The 16,685-nt window shown below is 39.0% G+C and overlaps 1 protein-coding gene across 1 annotated transcript in view; it reads left to right on the plus strand.

The window, feature by feature from the left end:
• Positions 1-16,685, plus strand: part of Myrfl (myelin regulatory factor like) — an 85,246-nt gene that overhangs the window by 7,570 nt on the left and 60,991 nt on the right. Inside the window, exons 4-9 of the mRNA XM_033763775.1 lie at positions 564-714; positions 3,001-3,196; positions 5,150-5,226; positions 6,549-6,659; positions 7,985-8,075; positions 13,984-14,184. Coding sequence (XP_033619666.1) covers positions 564-714; positions 3,001-3,196; positions 5,150-5,226; positions 6,549-6,659; positions 7,985-8,075; positions 13,984-14,184 — 827 coding nt within the window. The remainder of the gene's footprint in view (positions 1-563; positions 715-3,000; positions 3,197-5,149; positions 5,227-6,548; positions 6,660-7,984; positions 8,076-13,983; positions 14,185-16,685) is intronic.

The raw sequence follows: 16,685 nt of genomic DNA on the forward strand, positions 1-16,685 counted from the left end.
AAAAAAAAAAAAAAGAGGAGGCAGGGAATCTACTGGCTCCTGAAACCTAAACATTTAGGACTGGATCTCAGAGCTCAAATCCTATCATCAAGCCTGGTCGTCCTTTGTTGCACACCCTCTTTTCTGCTGTGCTGGCTTCATTCCCACATGAGCTTTCCCTTTATGTCCCCAGTGGTGCCAACAGCTCTTGGGGCTGTGTATTATAGGTTTAAACCTCCTGGAGAACAGTGAGCACCCTAGAACCCAAATTCTTGTGAAGTGCTGAGATCCCCTCTACTTGAATTGCAATGGGCCATACAGCCATTCTTGATGAAAGTATTGAATGCTGTACTTTGATTGGTTGAGCCTGGGTCACCTGCCCTTCTGGAGCTTGTAATAGACTTTATTGGAACCACACAGTGGAGGTAAGCAGATACTATATAGGATCCTCTTACAGATGAGACACAGGGCAGCAGCACACCTCTTGCCCCCCAGCATTTGGTGCCTCCCATTCAGGTGCTCTGCCTGTGAGTCTGAGAAGAGAAGTCCAGCAGGAAGAATCTAACCTACTGGTTTCATTGCAGCGACCAGTAGGAGTCACAGCAGTGAGGTGCAGGACCATGACAGCGAGCTTCAGAATGGGATGGCTGCAGACCCGTGCTCCCCTGTTCTGAAGTGGCAGCCATACCAAAGTATTCCTTGGCATAGCTTACTAAACTGTCATCATGAAAAACTGTAAGTGACCTTAGCAATACCTTGGGTGGGTGGGAGCGCGTGCGTGCACATTTGTGTAAAGCAGTGCTAAATCGCATCTTTGAATTAAAGTATTTGGGCTTGGATGCCATGCCTGATCAAGGGCTGGGTCAATGAGAAAGTATCTGTGTTACATCTTATATTTTCTGTCTTAACTAATGAATAGCGGGGACATGGGTTTTGGACCTTCAGGATCCCAGACTTGTAATTCTAACTCATAATTTACCCACCAAATGCTGGAGGGAAAGGGTGATTTCCGAGACTACATGCTCAATTTAAACTAGTTGGAGAACAGAATTTTCCCAAATCACTAACACTTTATCATGCAATTAATTTAGAATGCCATAGAGTACCTTGCTGGGGCCACATTAAACTGTTAGCCACATCTGTGCTGTGAAGCAGTGTTATCAAATCACTATCAGTATACCTTGCATATTTGAATGGTGAGCCTGCAACCGTAGCCAGTGGTTTCTTGTCAAATCATGCAAATTATCCTAAACTAGAAAAGAGTTTAACCATATTTTTATATGGTTAGTTTTAAACATAAATGTGGGCTCATGCATTATTGATATTAAATAACCTTTAAACTGTCTCTTGTTCCTTAAAATATAATTTGCCTACCTAAGTTTTTTGCAGTTTTTCTTGCTTGCAAATGCTTCCTTGAAACATTAAAATATGCCAATGGTTAAGTAAAATTTTCAAGTCATAAATATAATATAAAATGAGAAACTTTGAATGATAAATTTGAGGGCCTTCTTGGAATTTGAGGGTCTTCTTGGTATTTTACAAATTCAAATAACGCAAGGTTTATTACTTGAACATTTATGTTGGATGAACTAGAAAAAAGAAATATTTCCCTAAAATGAAATCTAGGTTGCTGACCAGACTAATGCTCATATTTAAGCTGTAAATCATACCTTTTTTAAGAATTATTTTTCACAAACAATTCCTTTGTTATTCTCAACCAACAGAGTTCTTATTACCTTCCATAATAAAATCTGTGCAATTTTGTTTATCTAGCCTTTAGATGAACAAATTAGCAGATTGATTCTAGAAACTTGAGTCATACAAAGTCCTCTGGTAGCATCAAACATGTACTTTTATCAAATTCTTCATTCAGTGGATTTCCCCTTAGCAGTTGTTGTGCACTGTGATTGTGAAGCTGTTGACCAAGCAGCTACTTGAAGGTAATCTGTGAAACAATGTCTTGATCCTTTGGGGACGTGTTTTGCTGACTTGCAAAGGACATGGATATTCTTTTCCCAAGAGGCCCATTAATAGTTTGTTTCTGGAATCAGAGCAAAAATTAGAAACTTAAGTTGTATATTATAATGGCAAACATCACATTTGACATCCCAGAAGGCCAAGATCTACACAGTGGTAGAGCAGCGAGTAGTCCCTCCTCCGCTTATGGTTCTGAGAAAGAGCTTTTTTCTGAGGAATAAAGTCCAGCTATAGGAATATTGATGAATTAAAAATTATGTTCCCTATCTACAACATGAATGGAAAAAAACGCCAAAGGAGTTCCTCTACTTGAAAACTTATGCATTTATGTTTTATTTTTATTAGCATTTAAAGTATTTTGTTAAACATGATATACACAAAGCATTTCTATTGAAAATAGCTATGATGAAACAAGGTAAAAGTCTGATTAGCCATCCTATCTCTGCCTCATTTTCCTTCCCAACAGAAATCACCGTAGTTGAGTTTTTCAGTGCTGTCATCAGATTGGAAGACTAAAAAGGGATTGAACATACTCTAGTGAAAATAGGTTTCCAGTGAGTAGAATATCTGGTTCTAGTTAATTTAATTTAAAGCTATTTTATATGACCACCAATAGACTGAATATTCATTCATTCATATTGAGTGTGGCAGAGCTAATAAAATTTACAGACTTTTTTTTAAAGAAGAAAGAGATTAATTCTATTTCAGATATTTCTTGATAATGTGATGACTTCACAGTTTCTAGCCTACATCTTTCTATTTCATTATGGAGTCAAATTTAAAGTTTTGAAAGCACAAAGGGGAAAAGCAGATTGAGGAAATTTGACAAAAATTGTACTTATTTGTGGGAAGGTTAGAAAACTGGGAGAATCTAGCTGTGTTTTCAAAGATTATTTTCATTTTATCAGTAAAAAAATTAAGGGATCAATTGATTAGATATAGCCATTACATTTTCTTGAAATGTTTATACAGTGAATATTGATGGTAAAAGAAAATGTGTTGAAAATATTTGTAAAATTGGTTTTTTGATTCCTTTCTTCATAGACCTGATGTGGGCTATCAAGTTGTTACAGACAAAGGATTTAATTTCTCTCCAGCAGATGAAGCTTTTGTTTGTCAAAAGAAGAACCATTTTCAGATAACCATCCACATCCAAGTTTGGGGAAGTCCAAAATTTGTTAAAACCCAAATGGGCCCAAAGCCAGTAGAAATGTTTTACTTGAAAGCTTTTGGAATTAAGGTAAAACTTTCATTTAGTTCAACTGAATTTAATCCACATGAGTAAGTTCCAGATGTCCACTACATAATAAACCATCTTAAAACTTGATGATTTAAAATAATAGTAATATATTTTAATCACAAATCTGCAACTAGGTCAAGCTTGGTTATGAAAACTCACATTTATTGAGGAGTCATCCCTTGGACAGCTCAGCTGGGCCATTTCCAAGATGGCGTCTTAATGCTTATTACATCTGGGCAGTCATTGGCTGTAGCTCAAACAGGACTGTAGTTGGTACCCGCTAGCTTGTCACCACATGTACCTCTTAATGGGATAGCTTGTGCTTCCTCACAGCATGGTGGATGGGTTTTAAGAATAACTATTCCAGGACACAGGAAATGGAAGTTCTCAATTCCCTATCTCAGAAACCTGCACAACTTCACTTCAAGCTATAGTTTTTCTAGTTACCTGTGGTATACATCTTCTTTTACTAACTTTATTCTAAATTATTTTGTTCTTATTGATGCTGTTGCATTTTCTTTTTTATTCAGTGTATTTGCATTTTTAAGTAATACATGTGTGTAGTACATAATTCTTACATTCCTTGTGGAGAATTGGCACGTTTACATAACACATCTTAATTCCTTTTTTATCCCCTTTCTCTTGATCCTTTTCCCCTTTTATTGAGTCCTACTTTCCTACTTCCTATCATGTATCTTTTATTTTGCTCTTTATTTATTCTTTGCATTTCTCAGATAAGAGAAACTATGCATGTTGAATAGATTCATATTTTTTACCAGATTCTCAAAGAGGTCTCTGATTTAAAAGAGGCCAGAGAACCAAAAATTTAGTCAATGCTTCTGTAGTTGAAGAGAAGGGAAACTAGGCCCAGTTATGCTAATCAATTTATCCAAGATAGTAGACAATTGAGTTGGGTTTAGATGCAGGCAGTATGACTGGGAAGTTAAAAAGTATTTATTAAATTATCACCTCTTATCCAGATCCTTACAGGGAAGAGCATCCCTTATCTACATATTTCATTATGGTGGTTAATCTGAGCTTGGCTGTGGAATATCCTGGACAGGATTAGCTGCTCAATTGAGTTCTTAAAAAACAAAACAAAACACAAACAGCAACAAAACAATTTTTTCTGATTATTTGAGCAATCTAAGTACATTGTGACAATTTTGAAACATAATAAAATATATGAAGACAACATTAAATTAAGTTATATTTGAGATCTGCCACTTGGTGGCCTAATTTTTCCTGCTATTAATCTCTTAATGTTAATATAATATTGATTTTATTAAAGATCCAATGGAAATACTATTTACAAGATAATATAGTTTTCCATAGTATGAATACATAATATTCATTTTTGTATTATAGGAAGTTTCATTTATTTCTAATTTTTGTATTTATTAATAAAACTTCACTGCACATCTGTGCGTACCCATCTTTGCATAAGGATAAAATCCAAAAGGAAACTATGTTATTTATTTTTATTCTGTATTATTGTTTCTTCATGGTAGAATGTAAACTCCCAAAGAGCGAGGATTTTTGTTAATTTTGTTCACTTCTCAACTCTAATGTTTAGAGCAGTGCCTGGCACAAAATAGGTGCTCAATATATATTTGTAGAATGAATGAATGAATGTGCATATTCTTTGATCTGCATTGGTCTTGAGTTTTTCTCCTGTAGTTCAGTCATCTACTATTTTACTGTATTCACTGCTTACCTCTTATTTTGTGTTTTCATTTTTTAATTTTATAAGCATTTGTTTTCTTGTCAGTAGTAGCACCCTTCTTTAAAGCAGGGGCCACTGTATTCTGTCTTTTCAGTGATTTTCATTTAAATGCTAGAGCCTGGCATGGTGCCTTGAGAATCTTTTTAAGTATCTAAATATTTGGTACTAGTGAATGTTTATTTAATAAAGTTATTGTTATTAATTTACTTTTTATTATTTCATATTAGGTAGAAGCCACCAATCAAATAATTGCTATTGAACAGTCCCAAGCAGATAGAAGCAAAAGGATTTTCAATCCTGTTAAGTAAGAATTATTTTTCCTAATTCCTTGATGAATGTTTTGGGAAGAAAATATGATATCTAATTTATTTTGCTTATATAAAACGAATCCTGCTTTAGAATCCAAATTAGTAGAACTGTAGTATTTTAATAGAGTCGTACCTCAGTTCACAAACTTAATTTATTCCACATTTCTGGCTGCAGTCATGTTTGTCACTTGATGTGGAGTTCATGAATGGAAGCAAAATTTTGCCTAACGCTTTTGTTTGTGAACTGATTGTAAACAGAAGTGTTGATGAACCTAGGCACTGTACTACTGTATTATGGATTCATGTTTATCAATACAAATAAAACTGGTGAAATACATTGGAATCACTACAAAAATTATTTATGAAAGGATTCATTTAAAAAAATCATCCTTTTTATAGTCATTTAGTACTAACACAACTTTGGTTCCTTAAGAAAAATTGTAGCCATATCTTGCTTTTCACTTCCCATTTAAATTGGCACAGTGCTCACTGAGTTAATCGCAAGGTTTCATTTCCATTCTGTGCATACAATTCCATTTTTCTTATTTTTAAAGGCTACATTGATGGCTGACTAGGCTCAAGCTAGAAAGTACTACTAGTAGTGTACACAGCAATACAGCACTCCAAAGTCAGGATTCTCTTTCTAGAAGGACTTGGAGCATGATTTGCATGTTGGCTCATTTGGCTGGGATGCAGTTGAGATGTCTCAGTGTCTGGAACCTCAGTCAGCCTCATGTGAGCTGGGAAGAGACTGGCCCAACACCTTGGACAGACCAACTCATACAGACTAGGCACTTGAACAAACAGCATTCAGCTCACTTAGAGTGTATGGTTTTACCTTGTGTAGTCTTCCCTTGGAGGAAATTGTCCCCCCATCTCGAGGCTAGGAGAGGACAAACATGAAGGAGAAGCCAAGGCATTTGTAAAGAACCTAGAGAAACTGCTTGTCCAGAGGTGAGTGCTACAGTAACTGTGGTAGCAGTACAATGAGAGGCACCTTTCTTTCTACTGAGGAGGTCGCAGAGCCCATATGTGGTATATGGAGCATGCAGCACTCATGAGTCAGAAACTCGAGGCAGAGCTTCTGCTGAGTGAGCATTTCTCAGTGCCCAAGTCATTCCGTGGCCTTTCTGGTGGCCACTCCTGCCTGGACTATGGATCAGTGATTAGGAATCAGTGCCTGGAATAAACCGTCTTCCGCAGCGTGATGCAAATTGAGGACTAAACACCGTGAGAGTCTCAGAATGGGTTAAATATGATCAAGGGCTCTGTGTTCATGTCTAATCTCTTGGTATTTCTGCTGTTTGTTTTGTTTTAGAATTGACCTGCTGGCTGACCAGGTCACCAAAGTAACACTGGGACGATTACACTTCAGTGAAACTACTGCAAACAACATGAGAAAGAAGGGGAAACCGAATCCTGACCAGAGGTACCAGTGCCACTATGCACACTAGGAAGGCCTGCCACACCATCAGACATGAAGTGGCTGCCAGGGACCCTCTGGTCCTCATATGTTCTCATGCCTCATTACTGTTTTGGGCTGAAGATTGACTGCATTCCTCAAATCTGTTTGCTAATCCTGCAGCACTGCTGTAACCTTTTTGATTAAAAAGGGAAATACCTTTGTGTTTATGATTTAGACTTGTGGTTCTCAAAGTGTGGTCCCAGACCCAATGGAGATGGTGATACCTGAATGTGTGTTAGAAATACAAATTCCCCATCCTCTTCACCAAGACCCTCCTGAATAAAAAACTCAAGAAGTGGAGCTTAGGAATTTATATCTTAACAAATGTTCCAGGTAATTCTGATACATGCTCAAGTTTGAGAACCAGTGGTTTTAGGACATGGGTTTTGGTTTTGGGCAGAATTGAATTTGAACTTTTAATGCTGCCATTTGCTACCTTAGGCATATACCTTAATATCTCTGAGACTTATTTTCCTATCCTGTAAAATAGGGGCAATAGCAAACAATATCTTACTCCAGTAAAGTTGTTTTGGGGACCTAAATGAAATAATGCAGACAAACTGCTTATCCCAGCACTTAACATATCTTGAGTTTTCTATGGCAGTTAATCACAATAATGGTAACAATTATTGCTAGTTCTGATTTATTTTAGATACAGCAGGAGGACTTTTGTTTCCTATGGGTATACTCACAGAGTATACCAAGTAAGATGGTAAAGTTTTTTCATGTAGTTTTTAAAGTAAAATTTTTCTGATATAGATAGTTTTTTTTTTAAACTTTTAAGAAATAGTCTAATCCTAAGATTGTTTCATCAATTGTCCCTAGGAAGAAGTAATTGCACTAACAGTGAAGAAAATTGCCTTGAGAACAATTGGAGGGAGGTTCAGGTCTTCAAGGCCCAAGACGTATGGCTTGGACATAGGGACTTCTGGTGGGTTCCTGTTGTGTTTGTGAGCAGTGCCGTGCTGAGAGCTCAGGCATGCAGTGGATGAGGCCTAGCAAGTCAGGCAGGCTTATCCCAGGCCCCCAGTGTGACCTCTCCCCAGCGAGGGCTTCTTTCCTGCTGCCCTGGAGCCTGCCAAACACCTCCATTCCAGTACAGAGTACACATGGTTCAATAGCAGTGCATCAGTGGCTCTCTCGTTTTGATGGGGTGCTGCTAAGAGCAGAAGAGAAAAGGTAAACATCTCAGTAAGTTTACTAGTGATTAACTGTTAGGTGATGTTTGATCACACAGTGATGTCTCTGCTCTCTAATGTGTTGGCATTGGTCTGCTGTTTCTTAATTAGATACTTCAAGTTGGTGGTTGGACTGTATGCTGCTAACCAAGACCAGTTCTATCTGCTGTCTGCCCATATCTCTGAAAGGATCATTGTACGGGTAAGCTTTGTTCTTTGACTCTTCTGGATCCCACTTGCTTTTCTCTGCTGTGGGAAGAAGATGAGTTTTCAGTGACATACTGAAAAGAATGCTATTTTTGAATTGTTGGTGGTGATGATGATGGTAGTGGTAGCAACAGAAACAATTATTTTAGTGTTCACACTGTGGTTTTCAACCGACTCTAATTTTGTCCCTCAAGAGTCATATGGTAATATCTGGAACAGTTTTGGTTGTTGCAACTGGCATCTAGAGGGTAGAGACTAGTGATGCTGCCCAACACTGTATGATATACAGGGGAACCCTACACAAAGAATTATTCCTCTCAAAATGTTGATGGTGCTAAGTTTGAGAAATCCTGATTTTTACTGCATTCTAGGATTGAGCTAGACAATCTGTACATGACAGATAAAGAATTGACACCCAAACCTATAGAGTAGGGAAAGTACCATGAAGGCTTGCTGTGCTCTAAAGTGATTGGTGGGCCTGGGGCATCTGGGCCGCAGCCTAGTGTACAGGAATGGCTCAGCACATTGTCCTGAATGGTCACAGCCGTAGATGGGAGTCTTGGCAGCCACAAGAACATCAAGCTGTTGGCAGGTGCAGCTGCAGCTATGTAAGGCCCGGTTGGCCACTGCTGAGAATGCCATACATGTAAAGTAACAGGTAACCCTAGGCCTGGCATCCATAGGTCTTTGAAGGGGTGAGAGAGGATGTGCAAACTCCAGTAGGGAAAATCAATCACTGAGGCCTTGCCCATGGACATGGCTGATAACTGTAGGCCCTGGGGAGAAAATCTAGCCTCTTGGGAAGTGGTGTCTCTCCTTGCCTGCCTCAAGGTGACCTGAAACAAAGGGCTCTCTGTAATTCTTTTAGTCAGTTAAAAATAGTAAGCCACTTTTGGTGGAATTCCTTGCAATTCTCAAAATTTTATAGGCAGTGAGGTAGGTGAGGTAAACTACTTATGTATTCAGATAGCCCCATGGAGGGCTGTCCTCGCCTACCCTGGGACCTGACATGACCTGAGGTGAATGAGTTTCCTTGCAGGCCAGGGTGGGAGGGCTCCCTTCTCTGGCCTCAAGCCAGCACAGAGTTGCCTGTCCATCCTTCTTCTGGTCAGACTTTCTTCGACATCTCGCCTGACATAATCTGAGATTGCTTTGCTGTCAAGTCTGGAAAGCTAGGCTGCTTGTTTCTAATTTCTCTTCAAAAAGAGTAAAGACAGACAATGCCTTTCTTTTCAAGTTATCCAAGACCAGCTATCATGACAATGCTGTCCTGAGCTGTGTAATTCGTGCTTGAGTCAGGCAGTCTGCTAGTCACCTATATACTTTAAATAATTTATCTGATGACAGAATTTCTCTATTTCCTGCTGGCGAAGCCCTACTGGGGCTGCTGTACAAGTCCAGGATTGCAACGGGAGGAGGGAGTTCCACTCTGTAGCATTCTGTTTAACCAAAAGCTCCCTGTTAATTGGTACTTCCTCATAGCCAAAGCACAAAGATGATTCACTCTGAGAAGTTGAAAGTTTCTATAATTCATGTTCACTATGAATATAAAAAACTACTAAGTTATGCTCAGCATACATTGGATATCATGCCGTTTACTAATAAAAATTATAAAAAAATTTTATTTTTAAGAGTGATTATATCCCAAATTTCATAGCTTCTGTGCTCACTCTGGCAGCACATGTACCAGATTTCATAGCTTCCATCAAGTTGCTTTTTTGGTTAAAGAGAATGCCCTGTTCTGTAAATGTGCTGGGCAATGCAAAAGTTACCCCAAAAGCAATGAGAAGAAAGTGATAATGCTAACACAAACCGTTTGTAACCCCAACTGAAACTGCATTTTTGATATTATCATTCTAACCTCCAAACACAGAAGTGAAAATAAATGCAGACTTTTTGGTCTACTTAATTAACATTTAAACCAACCAAGAGAAAAACTGAATTTAAGAAATGGCATTACTGTTTGATTTGGAGAGTTTTAGGAATGTGCACAGAACATGTTTCCAGAGGGGGCTGTTCTGGCACAGTATATCCAGTGATGGCGAACCTTTTAGAGCTTTCAATGATACAAACAACCTGCTGTGGCATGCGTACCACACGTTCACCACTAGTGGTATATACAATGGTTTGGGAAGAGGGTGGATCAGCCTGCATCCTACCCAATAGCCAGATGTGGCCTCTTGGGCCATGGCCTGATTCTGTTAGTCTGAGCTGCAGAATAAAGGACAGGAAGACAGATTTAATAATTAAAGGCATTACAAGACCTGACACAGTAAGTGGAGAAGTGTAAACTGCCTTCAATAAATCCAAATTCACTTTGCAGACTAAAAACCATTTCTCCAAACCTTAGAGATAAGCATTCTATTATGTGTTGAGGGTATTGCATGAGCTCAGGCTTCCAGGAGGGGTCCAGGACAACGAGTTTGTCTGAATTCTCCTGGGAGAGAAAATGGAGGGCAGGACTCAGTAATTGTTCATCTGGGTTGAAACACATTATGTTTCTGTGGTGTAAACTGGGCAATTTAATGGAAATTAAGGTTTACTCCAAAGAACAGATTTATTTCCCAGGACCTTGTTTTTGGGAGCGCTCCGCAGTGTAGTTCCTTCCGACTCCCCTTGTTAATGACTAGGCTTTACTTCAGCTCTACTTTCCTTCTGAAGCACTTCATTAAACCTGATTTTGGGTGCTGTGCTGCAAGCAGGAGGGATGATTACTGTCGTCTACTTTGCAAAGATACTCTAGGATTTCCTCATTTTGAAAAACTAATAAATAATTCCAGTTTCCCTTCCAGAAGAATAGAAATGGCCACATCCTCCAAACCACTCCTTCTTTGCAAATCAAACTGAATGCGGGAATCTAACACTCAGGGGTAGGGCAGACAAGAGACCCAGTATAGTCACATGTAGGGAAAGGAATGAGGACAGAACAGAGTGGCCTCTGTACTGCTCAGTTCCACTGGCTCTTGCTTATTTCTGACCACTGATCTCTCTCCTGGGATGCGCGCTCGTGTGTGTGTACACACACACCTTTTCTGGAGATCAAATGAATTTTTATTTACCCAAAGGAAAGTTTGCAGAGTATATGTTTTACCTGTACTTTGAATTCAGCAAACAGAGCTTTCTTATTCAATTTCACAAACACAGGCACTGTGGTCTACCCTAGAGTTTAATAGGCCAAGGATGCCTGAGAATATGTATTTCTGAAAAGCTACCATAAAATGCTGATGTGCTGACCTGCAGATCACCCCTTGGATGACACTGGTGGAGAGTTTTTCTAAATCCATTTTGAGAACCTTTCAAAAGGGGCAAAGTTGTTTTCCTAATTGCTACCTTCCTCAGATCAAATTCTCCTATTGCCTTGTTGGCTGCTGCTTTTGAATTTCAAATAAAGGTAAAGCAAGAACAAGAAACAGAAAAAAAACAAAATACAATAAATATTCCGGCTTTTCTTTCCATATTTAGAATAGGCCTGAAATTACTAGTGATGCTGTTTCCTATTCCAAATACCTGCAGGGGGCACCCTTTACATTGGATTCTTCATGAACAGAGTCTCAGGGGAATTGTGGGAGGCTGCAGGTGAGTTGCTGAGAAGCGATTATATGATTACTGGTTAAACACTGATTGCTGTACCCAATAGAGTACATTGAGGGATGAATTTATGACTATTCATCTTCATTTTTGCAAACTGTTAATGCACACAAAATTTCAGTTTATCCCATCATAACCCTCCGCAATGGATAAAGAAGACACAATTATCTTTATTCTTCAGAAGATGACATTGGCCCAGAAAGATTAATGACTGTCCCAAGGTCACCCGGCCAGCTGATAGCATAACACAGACTAGAGCGTTCAGGTCTTCCCTAAATATATGAGGCTGTGAAGCAAATAATAAAAAGTATTTTAGAAATTTTAATGAATTCATTTTGGTGTTTGGTACCCACCAACCGCAGTTGGACCACATATGAATAGAAACTCAGAATTCTGAAAAGAAGTCATACATTACAGTTTGCTTTGACACATGAAGATTGTGGGTTATAGAAAAGGGAGATACACTTATTGATCTTATAGTAATATTTTCCATTCCTGACAAGGACTCACTCCCTAGGGCTGCATATCCAATAGAATACTGTAAGCTAGTGTTTCTTTTCTAAAATGAATTGAACATATTTTAGAGATTTGAGATTTCATCTGATGAAAGCCAAGTGAAGTGGTGTAATTGTTCCAAAAAATTAAACCTACTTATATCTGCTGTTCCAATACTGAGTTACCAACATGATAATAATTATCCCAAAGCTCATTAACAACAACAAAAAATATCCATCACTGTCCTATTTTGTTTCCATGATGTGGCTCATTATGTTTAGCATAGAGAAAGCACATTCTATATGGCATACCTGTGGATTTAGTTGATTGCTCACTATAAAAGGGTTTGAATCAAAGCCAATTTGGCATTCACATCCAAGGAGACTATAGGGACCTTGCAGTAAATTTACGTATATAAGAATAACGTTAGTTTATATTCTTTCGCTGCTTTTGTCTGTCAAATATCCATGGTTGAGTATTCTAAGCAGATCACATTTCAGACAGGTGGGGATAAAATAGGAAATCAGAGACACCTGAAAGTTCTTTAGCCAAGCCCAACCTGAGAACTCAACTTTGAGTTCTCTTGTAATTATTTTTTTAATGGGTAACACATATGAAAAAACATTCAAACAATACCAAGAGAGTATACAGTGAGTGAATCTCCCTCTTGCCCCAGTTTCTAGGCCTTCCAGTCTCTGTCCTTGAGGAAACCTTTGCTCTTAGCTTCCTGAGTAGTTTTCAGAGATAAACCAGCTTTTTCAGGTGCTGTGCTGGCAAGGCTCAGAGACTACCAGAAAGACCAAAGTTGACATCAGTTAGTGCTGACTTTCTAGAGGGCCAGGGTCCCAACTGTTTTGATTTGTTACCAACTGCCTCAAACACACAAAAATCACACTAGAAGAATATGTAATCATTTCAAAAGCAAGTTTATTTTCTTGTGAAGATTTTAAGGGATTTAGAGTTCTCTGCTTAAAGATATTTGGAAATATATTCAGCAACTACAGAGAAGCAGAGAAAAGGGAAGGCATTATGGTGGAAAAGTTTTTGGTAAGGAATTTTATTTAAAGTAAAATCTTCAGAACTTTTATCAGTCCCACAGACTGCCAGGGCTACTTCTAGGCAACATCATAAAATGGGCAAAGTTAATCCTTATTTAGTAATTCGAAGAAGTATATACTCCAGAACTTATTAGCTATGTGTTCTTGGGCAATTTATCCTTTTAGATCAGTATCAATAAAATGAGAATAATAATACCTATACCATAGAACTGTGTGGGGATCGGCACACAAAAGTGTAGTTGTTATTATTCTTGCCTCAGTATCTGTGTGTAGGGAATAACGTGTAGTAAATATATCTATATTACCATTTGCTTGTCAACTGTGTATGAAAGCACGAATATGAGTGCTTTGAAACTAAAAGGACTAGCTAAATGTAAGGTGTTTTTACTTATCTGAGCTTTAATAAACTTGTATTCTTATTTTAAATTATTGTTATTATCCCTAAAAAGAGAGTTGTTTTCAGATTTCTTCTGCTTTATCATCTACCTGATCACATTCTCAGCTCCAGAAAAATGCAACAGAGATTGGCTGTCCCAAGACACTGCATGCAGGTTTCCTGCCTTTGGAGGGCAGGGTGGTTAGGGGACACCTTCCTCGAACTCCCGGGGACCTAGAATTATTCAGATTATATCATATTCTACCCAATACAGAAATCTCATGTGAAAGTTTTAAGTAGCGTTCTGCTTTCCCTTCCTCTAAAGACTCATGATCATCTATTCTTGCTACTGTAACTTTAATTGTAATGTTTATATACTTTTCCAGGCTTCTAACCCTGGTCAGTTTGAAAATGACAGTGAAGTATTATGGCAACGAGGACAAGTCCCAGAATCTGTTGTCTGTCATGGTCGAGTAGGAATAAACACAGATACACCAGATGAAGCCCTGGTTGTCTGTGGCAACATGAAAGTGATGGGGACAATCATGCATCCTTCTGACAGCCGGGTGAAGCAGAATATCCAGGAGGTGAGTTCATGGGCCCTGGGCCCTCACTGACCCCAGTTGTGCTGGGTGCTCCTGACCTCAGACTCATCTGGCATTGAGCATCTTTATGTCACCTGTTGGTCTGAGATGATCACACTGCTTTATAAAGACGACTTGGAGCTGTTGGCCATCTACTGAAATTATTAAGCAGTTTCTACCCAAGAGAATGGATTTACCTGGTAGGAGAAGTGGGCAGTGACAACATGTCACTGGCTTCACACACAACAGGTCTCAGAGTTACTTTCCATAAGCCATTGCCCTTCCCTCCATGTTTGTCAACTGCCAGATCTTACCTTTGCCACTCATCTTGGAAAGTGCACCTGCTGCATGAACTGAACTGATTAGGATGAGGATTCTAATCCCTCAGTTCATCCTCTCCTGGTTCTGGCTCTTGCATTATTTCAGCTGTGTCCACTCACTGCTCCCACTTCCTTCCCCCCTTATCACTCATTCTGCTTCTTTTAAAAGCATTTTTGAGGTTGCACAGAATTGTGTTTTTAAACCACTCTTTCTCTGCTTTCCTTTTTCTTTTTTAGCTAAGTGCAGACCTAATCTGTTAATCATTGGCCCTCCTTCCAGACTGCATTCCTTTCCCAGTGCAAATCTGCATTGGTTATTCTAAACCGGCCAAGGAATGTCCTTCTTTGCTGAGAGGATTCCAAAGAATGGTTGTAATTGTAGACTTTTATGCTAGTGAAGCTATGGTTCATGTTAGAAGAGTTGTGACTTACTAGCTGGATGGAACGACAGGACTAGAAAGTTCTCACATATGTTTTCAGATTCAGTCCTAGATACTGAAGCTTTGGCCTTTGGAGATAAACTGTCTGCATTTCAGATCACACCAACTCAGTTGTGTCCGTGTAGTCGACCACTGCTTTCTACCAAGTCTCGTTGGATTGTAAGTGGACTGTAACAAGCAGGCAACTTCCTCTGTAATAACCCTGCTGCTACCACCAGGGTTGCACATTTGTTCCTTTTATCAAAAGTCTTCAAATTTTGCTCCTTGGTTGGAAGAAAATATATTAATTTAAAATAAGAAGTTTCTGGGTGGGGGATTTAGCTCACTGGTGCCACTGCCTGCCTCGCAAGTGCAAGGTCCTGTGTTCAATCCCTGGTACCAAACAATCAAAACAAAATAACAGGTTTCTGTGGAACTTCTTATATCCCTTTAAAAAGCCTTTTCCATGCAAATTAAATTTAACCCCAGTCTAGGTTCTACATGTGAAATTCCTCTACTCCCTCTGTGCTCACAGCTCCCTGATGGAATGAAGAGACTCCCAGTCTATGGTCAGGAGGGAGGTTTATCCTAAGTTTGCCAGCCTAAACTCCTAGGAGCTGGTCACAGTTATTTTACCCATGTCAAGGGATTTTTCTATGTTCATATAGAAAAAAAAGTAGGTCACTTTTTAATAGTACAAGGCTAAGCAATAGTTAATATTTTTGCACTTGCACAAAATGCAAAGTATATGTATTGTACTAAGTTATTTCATATTAGTATATTTATTTGATACACATTTGGTCTATCTGCATTTATGAAATATATATTCCTAGTAAAATTGTCTGTCCAATCTACTATCTATGGCAGAAATGAGAGAGATGAAATATTGATATGGTTCTGACAGATGTGTGAACTTTATCTTCACTTCTCCCTGACTCAGTTTCACTATGTGGGCCAGGCTGCTCTTAAACTTATGGGCTCAAGTGATCCTCCCATCTCAGTATCTGAGTAGCTGAAATTATACATGTGTGCCACTGTGCCCAGCTTTAATTTTTCCAATTTTTAATAATGAAAGAGCCAGTCTTATGAGGTCTCTGGGAAACTGGCTATGTTATAACAAAATACTGTGAACTGGGTACAGTAATTTATAAACAATGGAAATTTATTTCCCACTATTCTGGAGGTTGGGAAGTCAAAATCAAGATGCTGGCCGGCTCCATGTCTGGTAGTGGTCTTGGTCTCTGCTGTCAAAGTGGTCCTTGAATAAAGGATCTTCTCAGGGTGGAAGGGAAGGAAAGACAAAAAGGGGCTAAGCTAGTTTTCCTTCAGTCTTTTTATAAGATATTGTTCCATTCATGAGGCCAGAAACTTCGTGACTTAATCATTTTTTCCCAAAGGCCCCCAACTTAATATCACCACAATGGAGAATTTTGAAGGAGACACAAACATCTAAATCACAGCAGCAACCCTTGGTGGATTTGATTGCACACACTGGACTGGGGGTAATTTCTCATTCTTTAAGGGTGTGTGCCAACCAGGGCTGGCTTCTGGACCAGCTATTGTGAAATGCAGTAGCCCAGCATGTTCCTCAATATTGTCATCAGGGAAAATGAGTGTAGGTTGCTGCCTTTCCCTGACTCTGTCTCCTCACTCAGGGCCACAAAGATTGTGGATTAAGCACATGATTATCTGCATGGAGTCCTGGAGGAGACGTCTGGTGTTTACGCAGACATATATCCCAGACCCAGAAAAGATGATGTAGGTA

Source organism: Fukomys damarensis, unplaced genomic scaffold (genome assembly GCF_012274545.1).
Source record: "Fukomys damarensis isolate Sample0158 unplaced genomic scaffold, DMR_v1.0_HiC HiC_scaffold_15, whole genome shotgun sequence".
NCBI classification, from domain to species: Eukaryota; Metazoa; Chordata; class Mammalia; order Rodentia; family Bathyergidae; genus Fukomys; species Fukomys damarensis.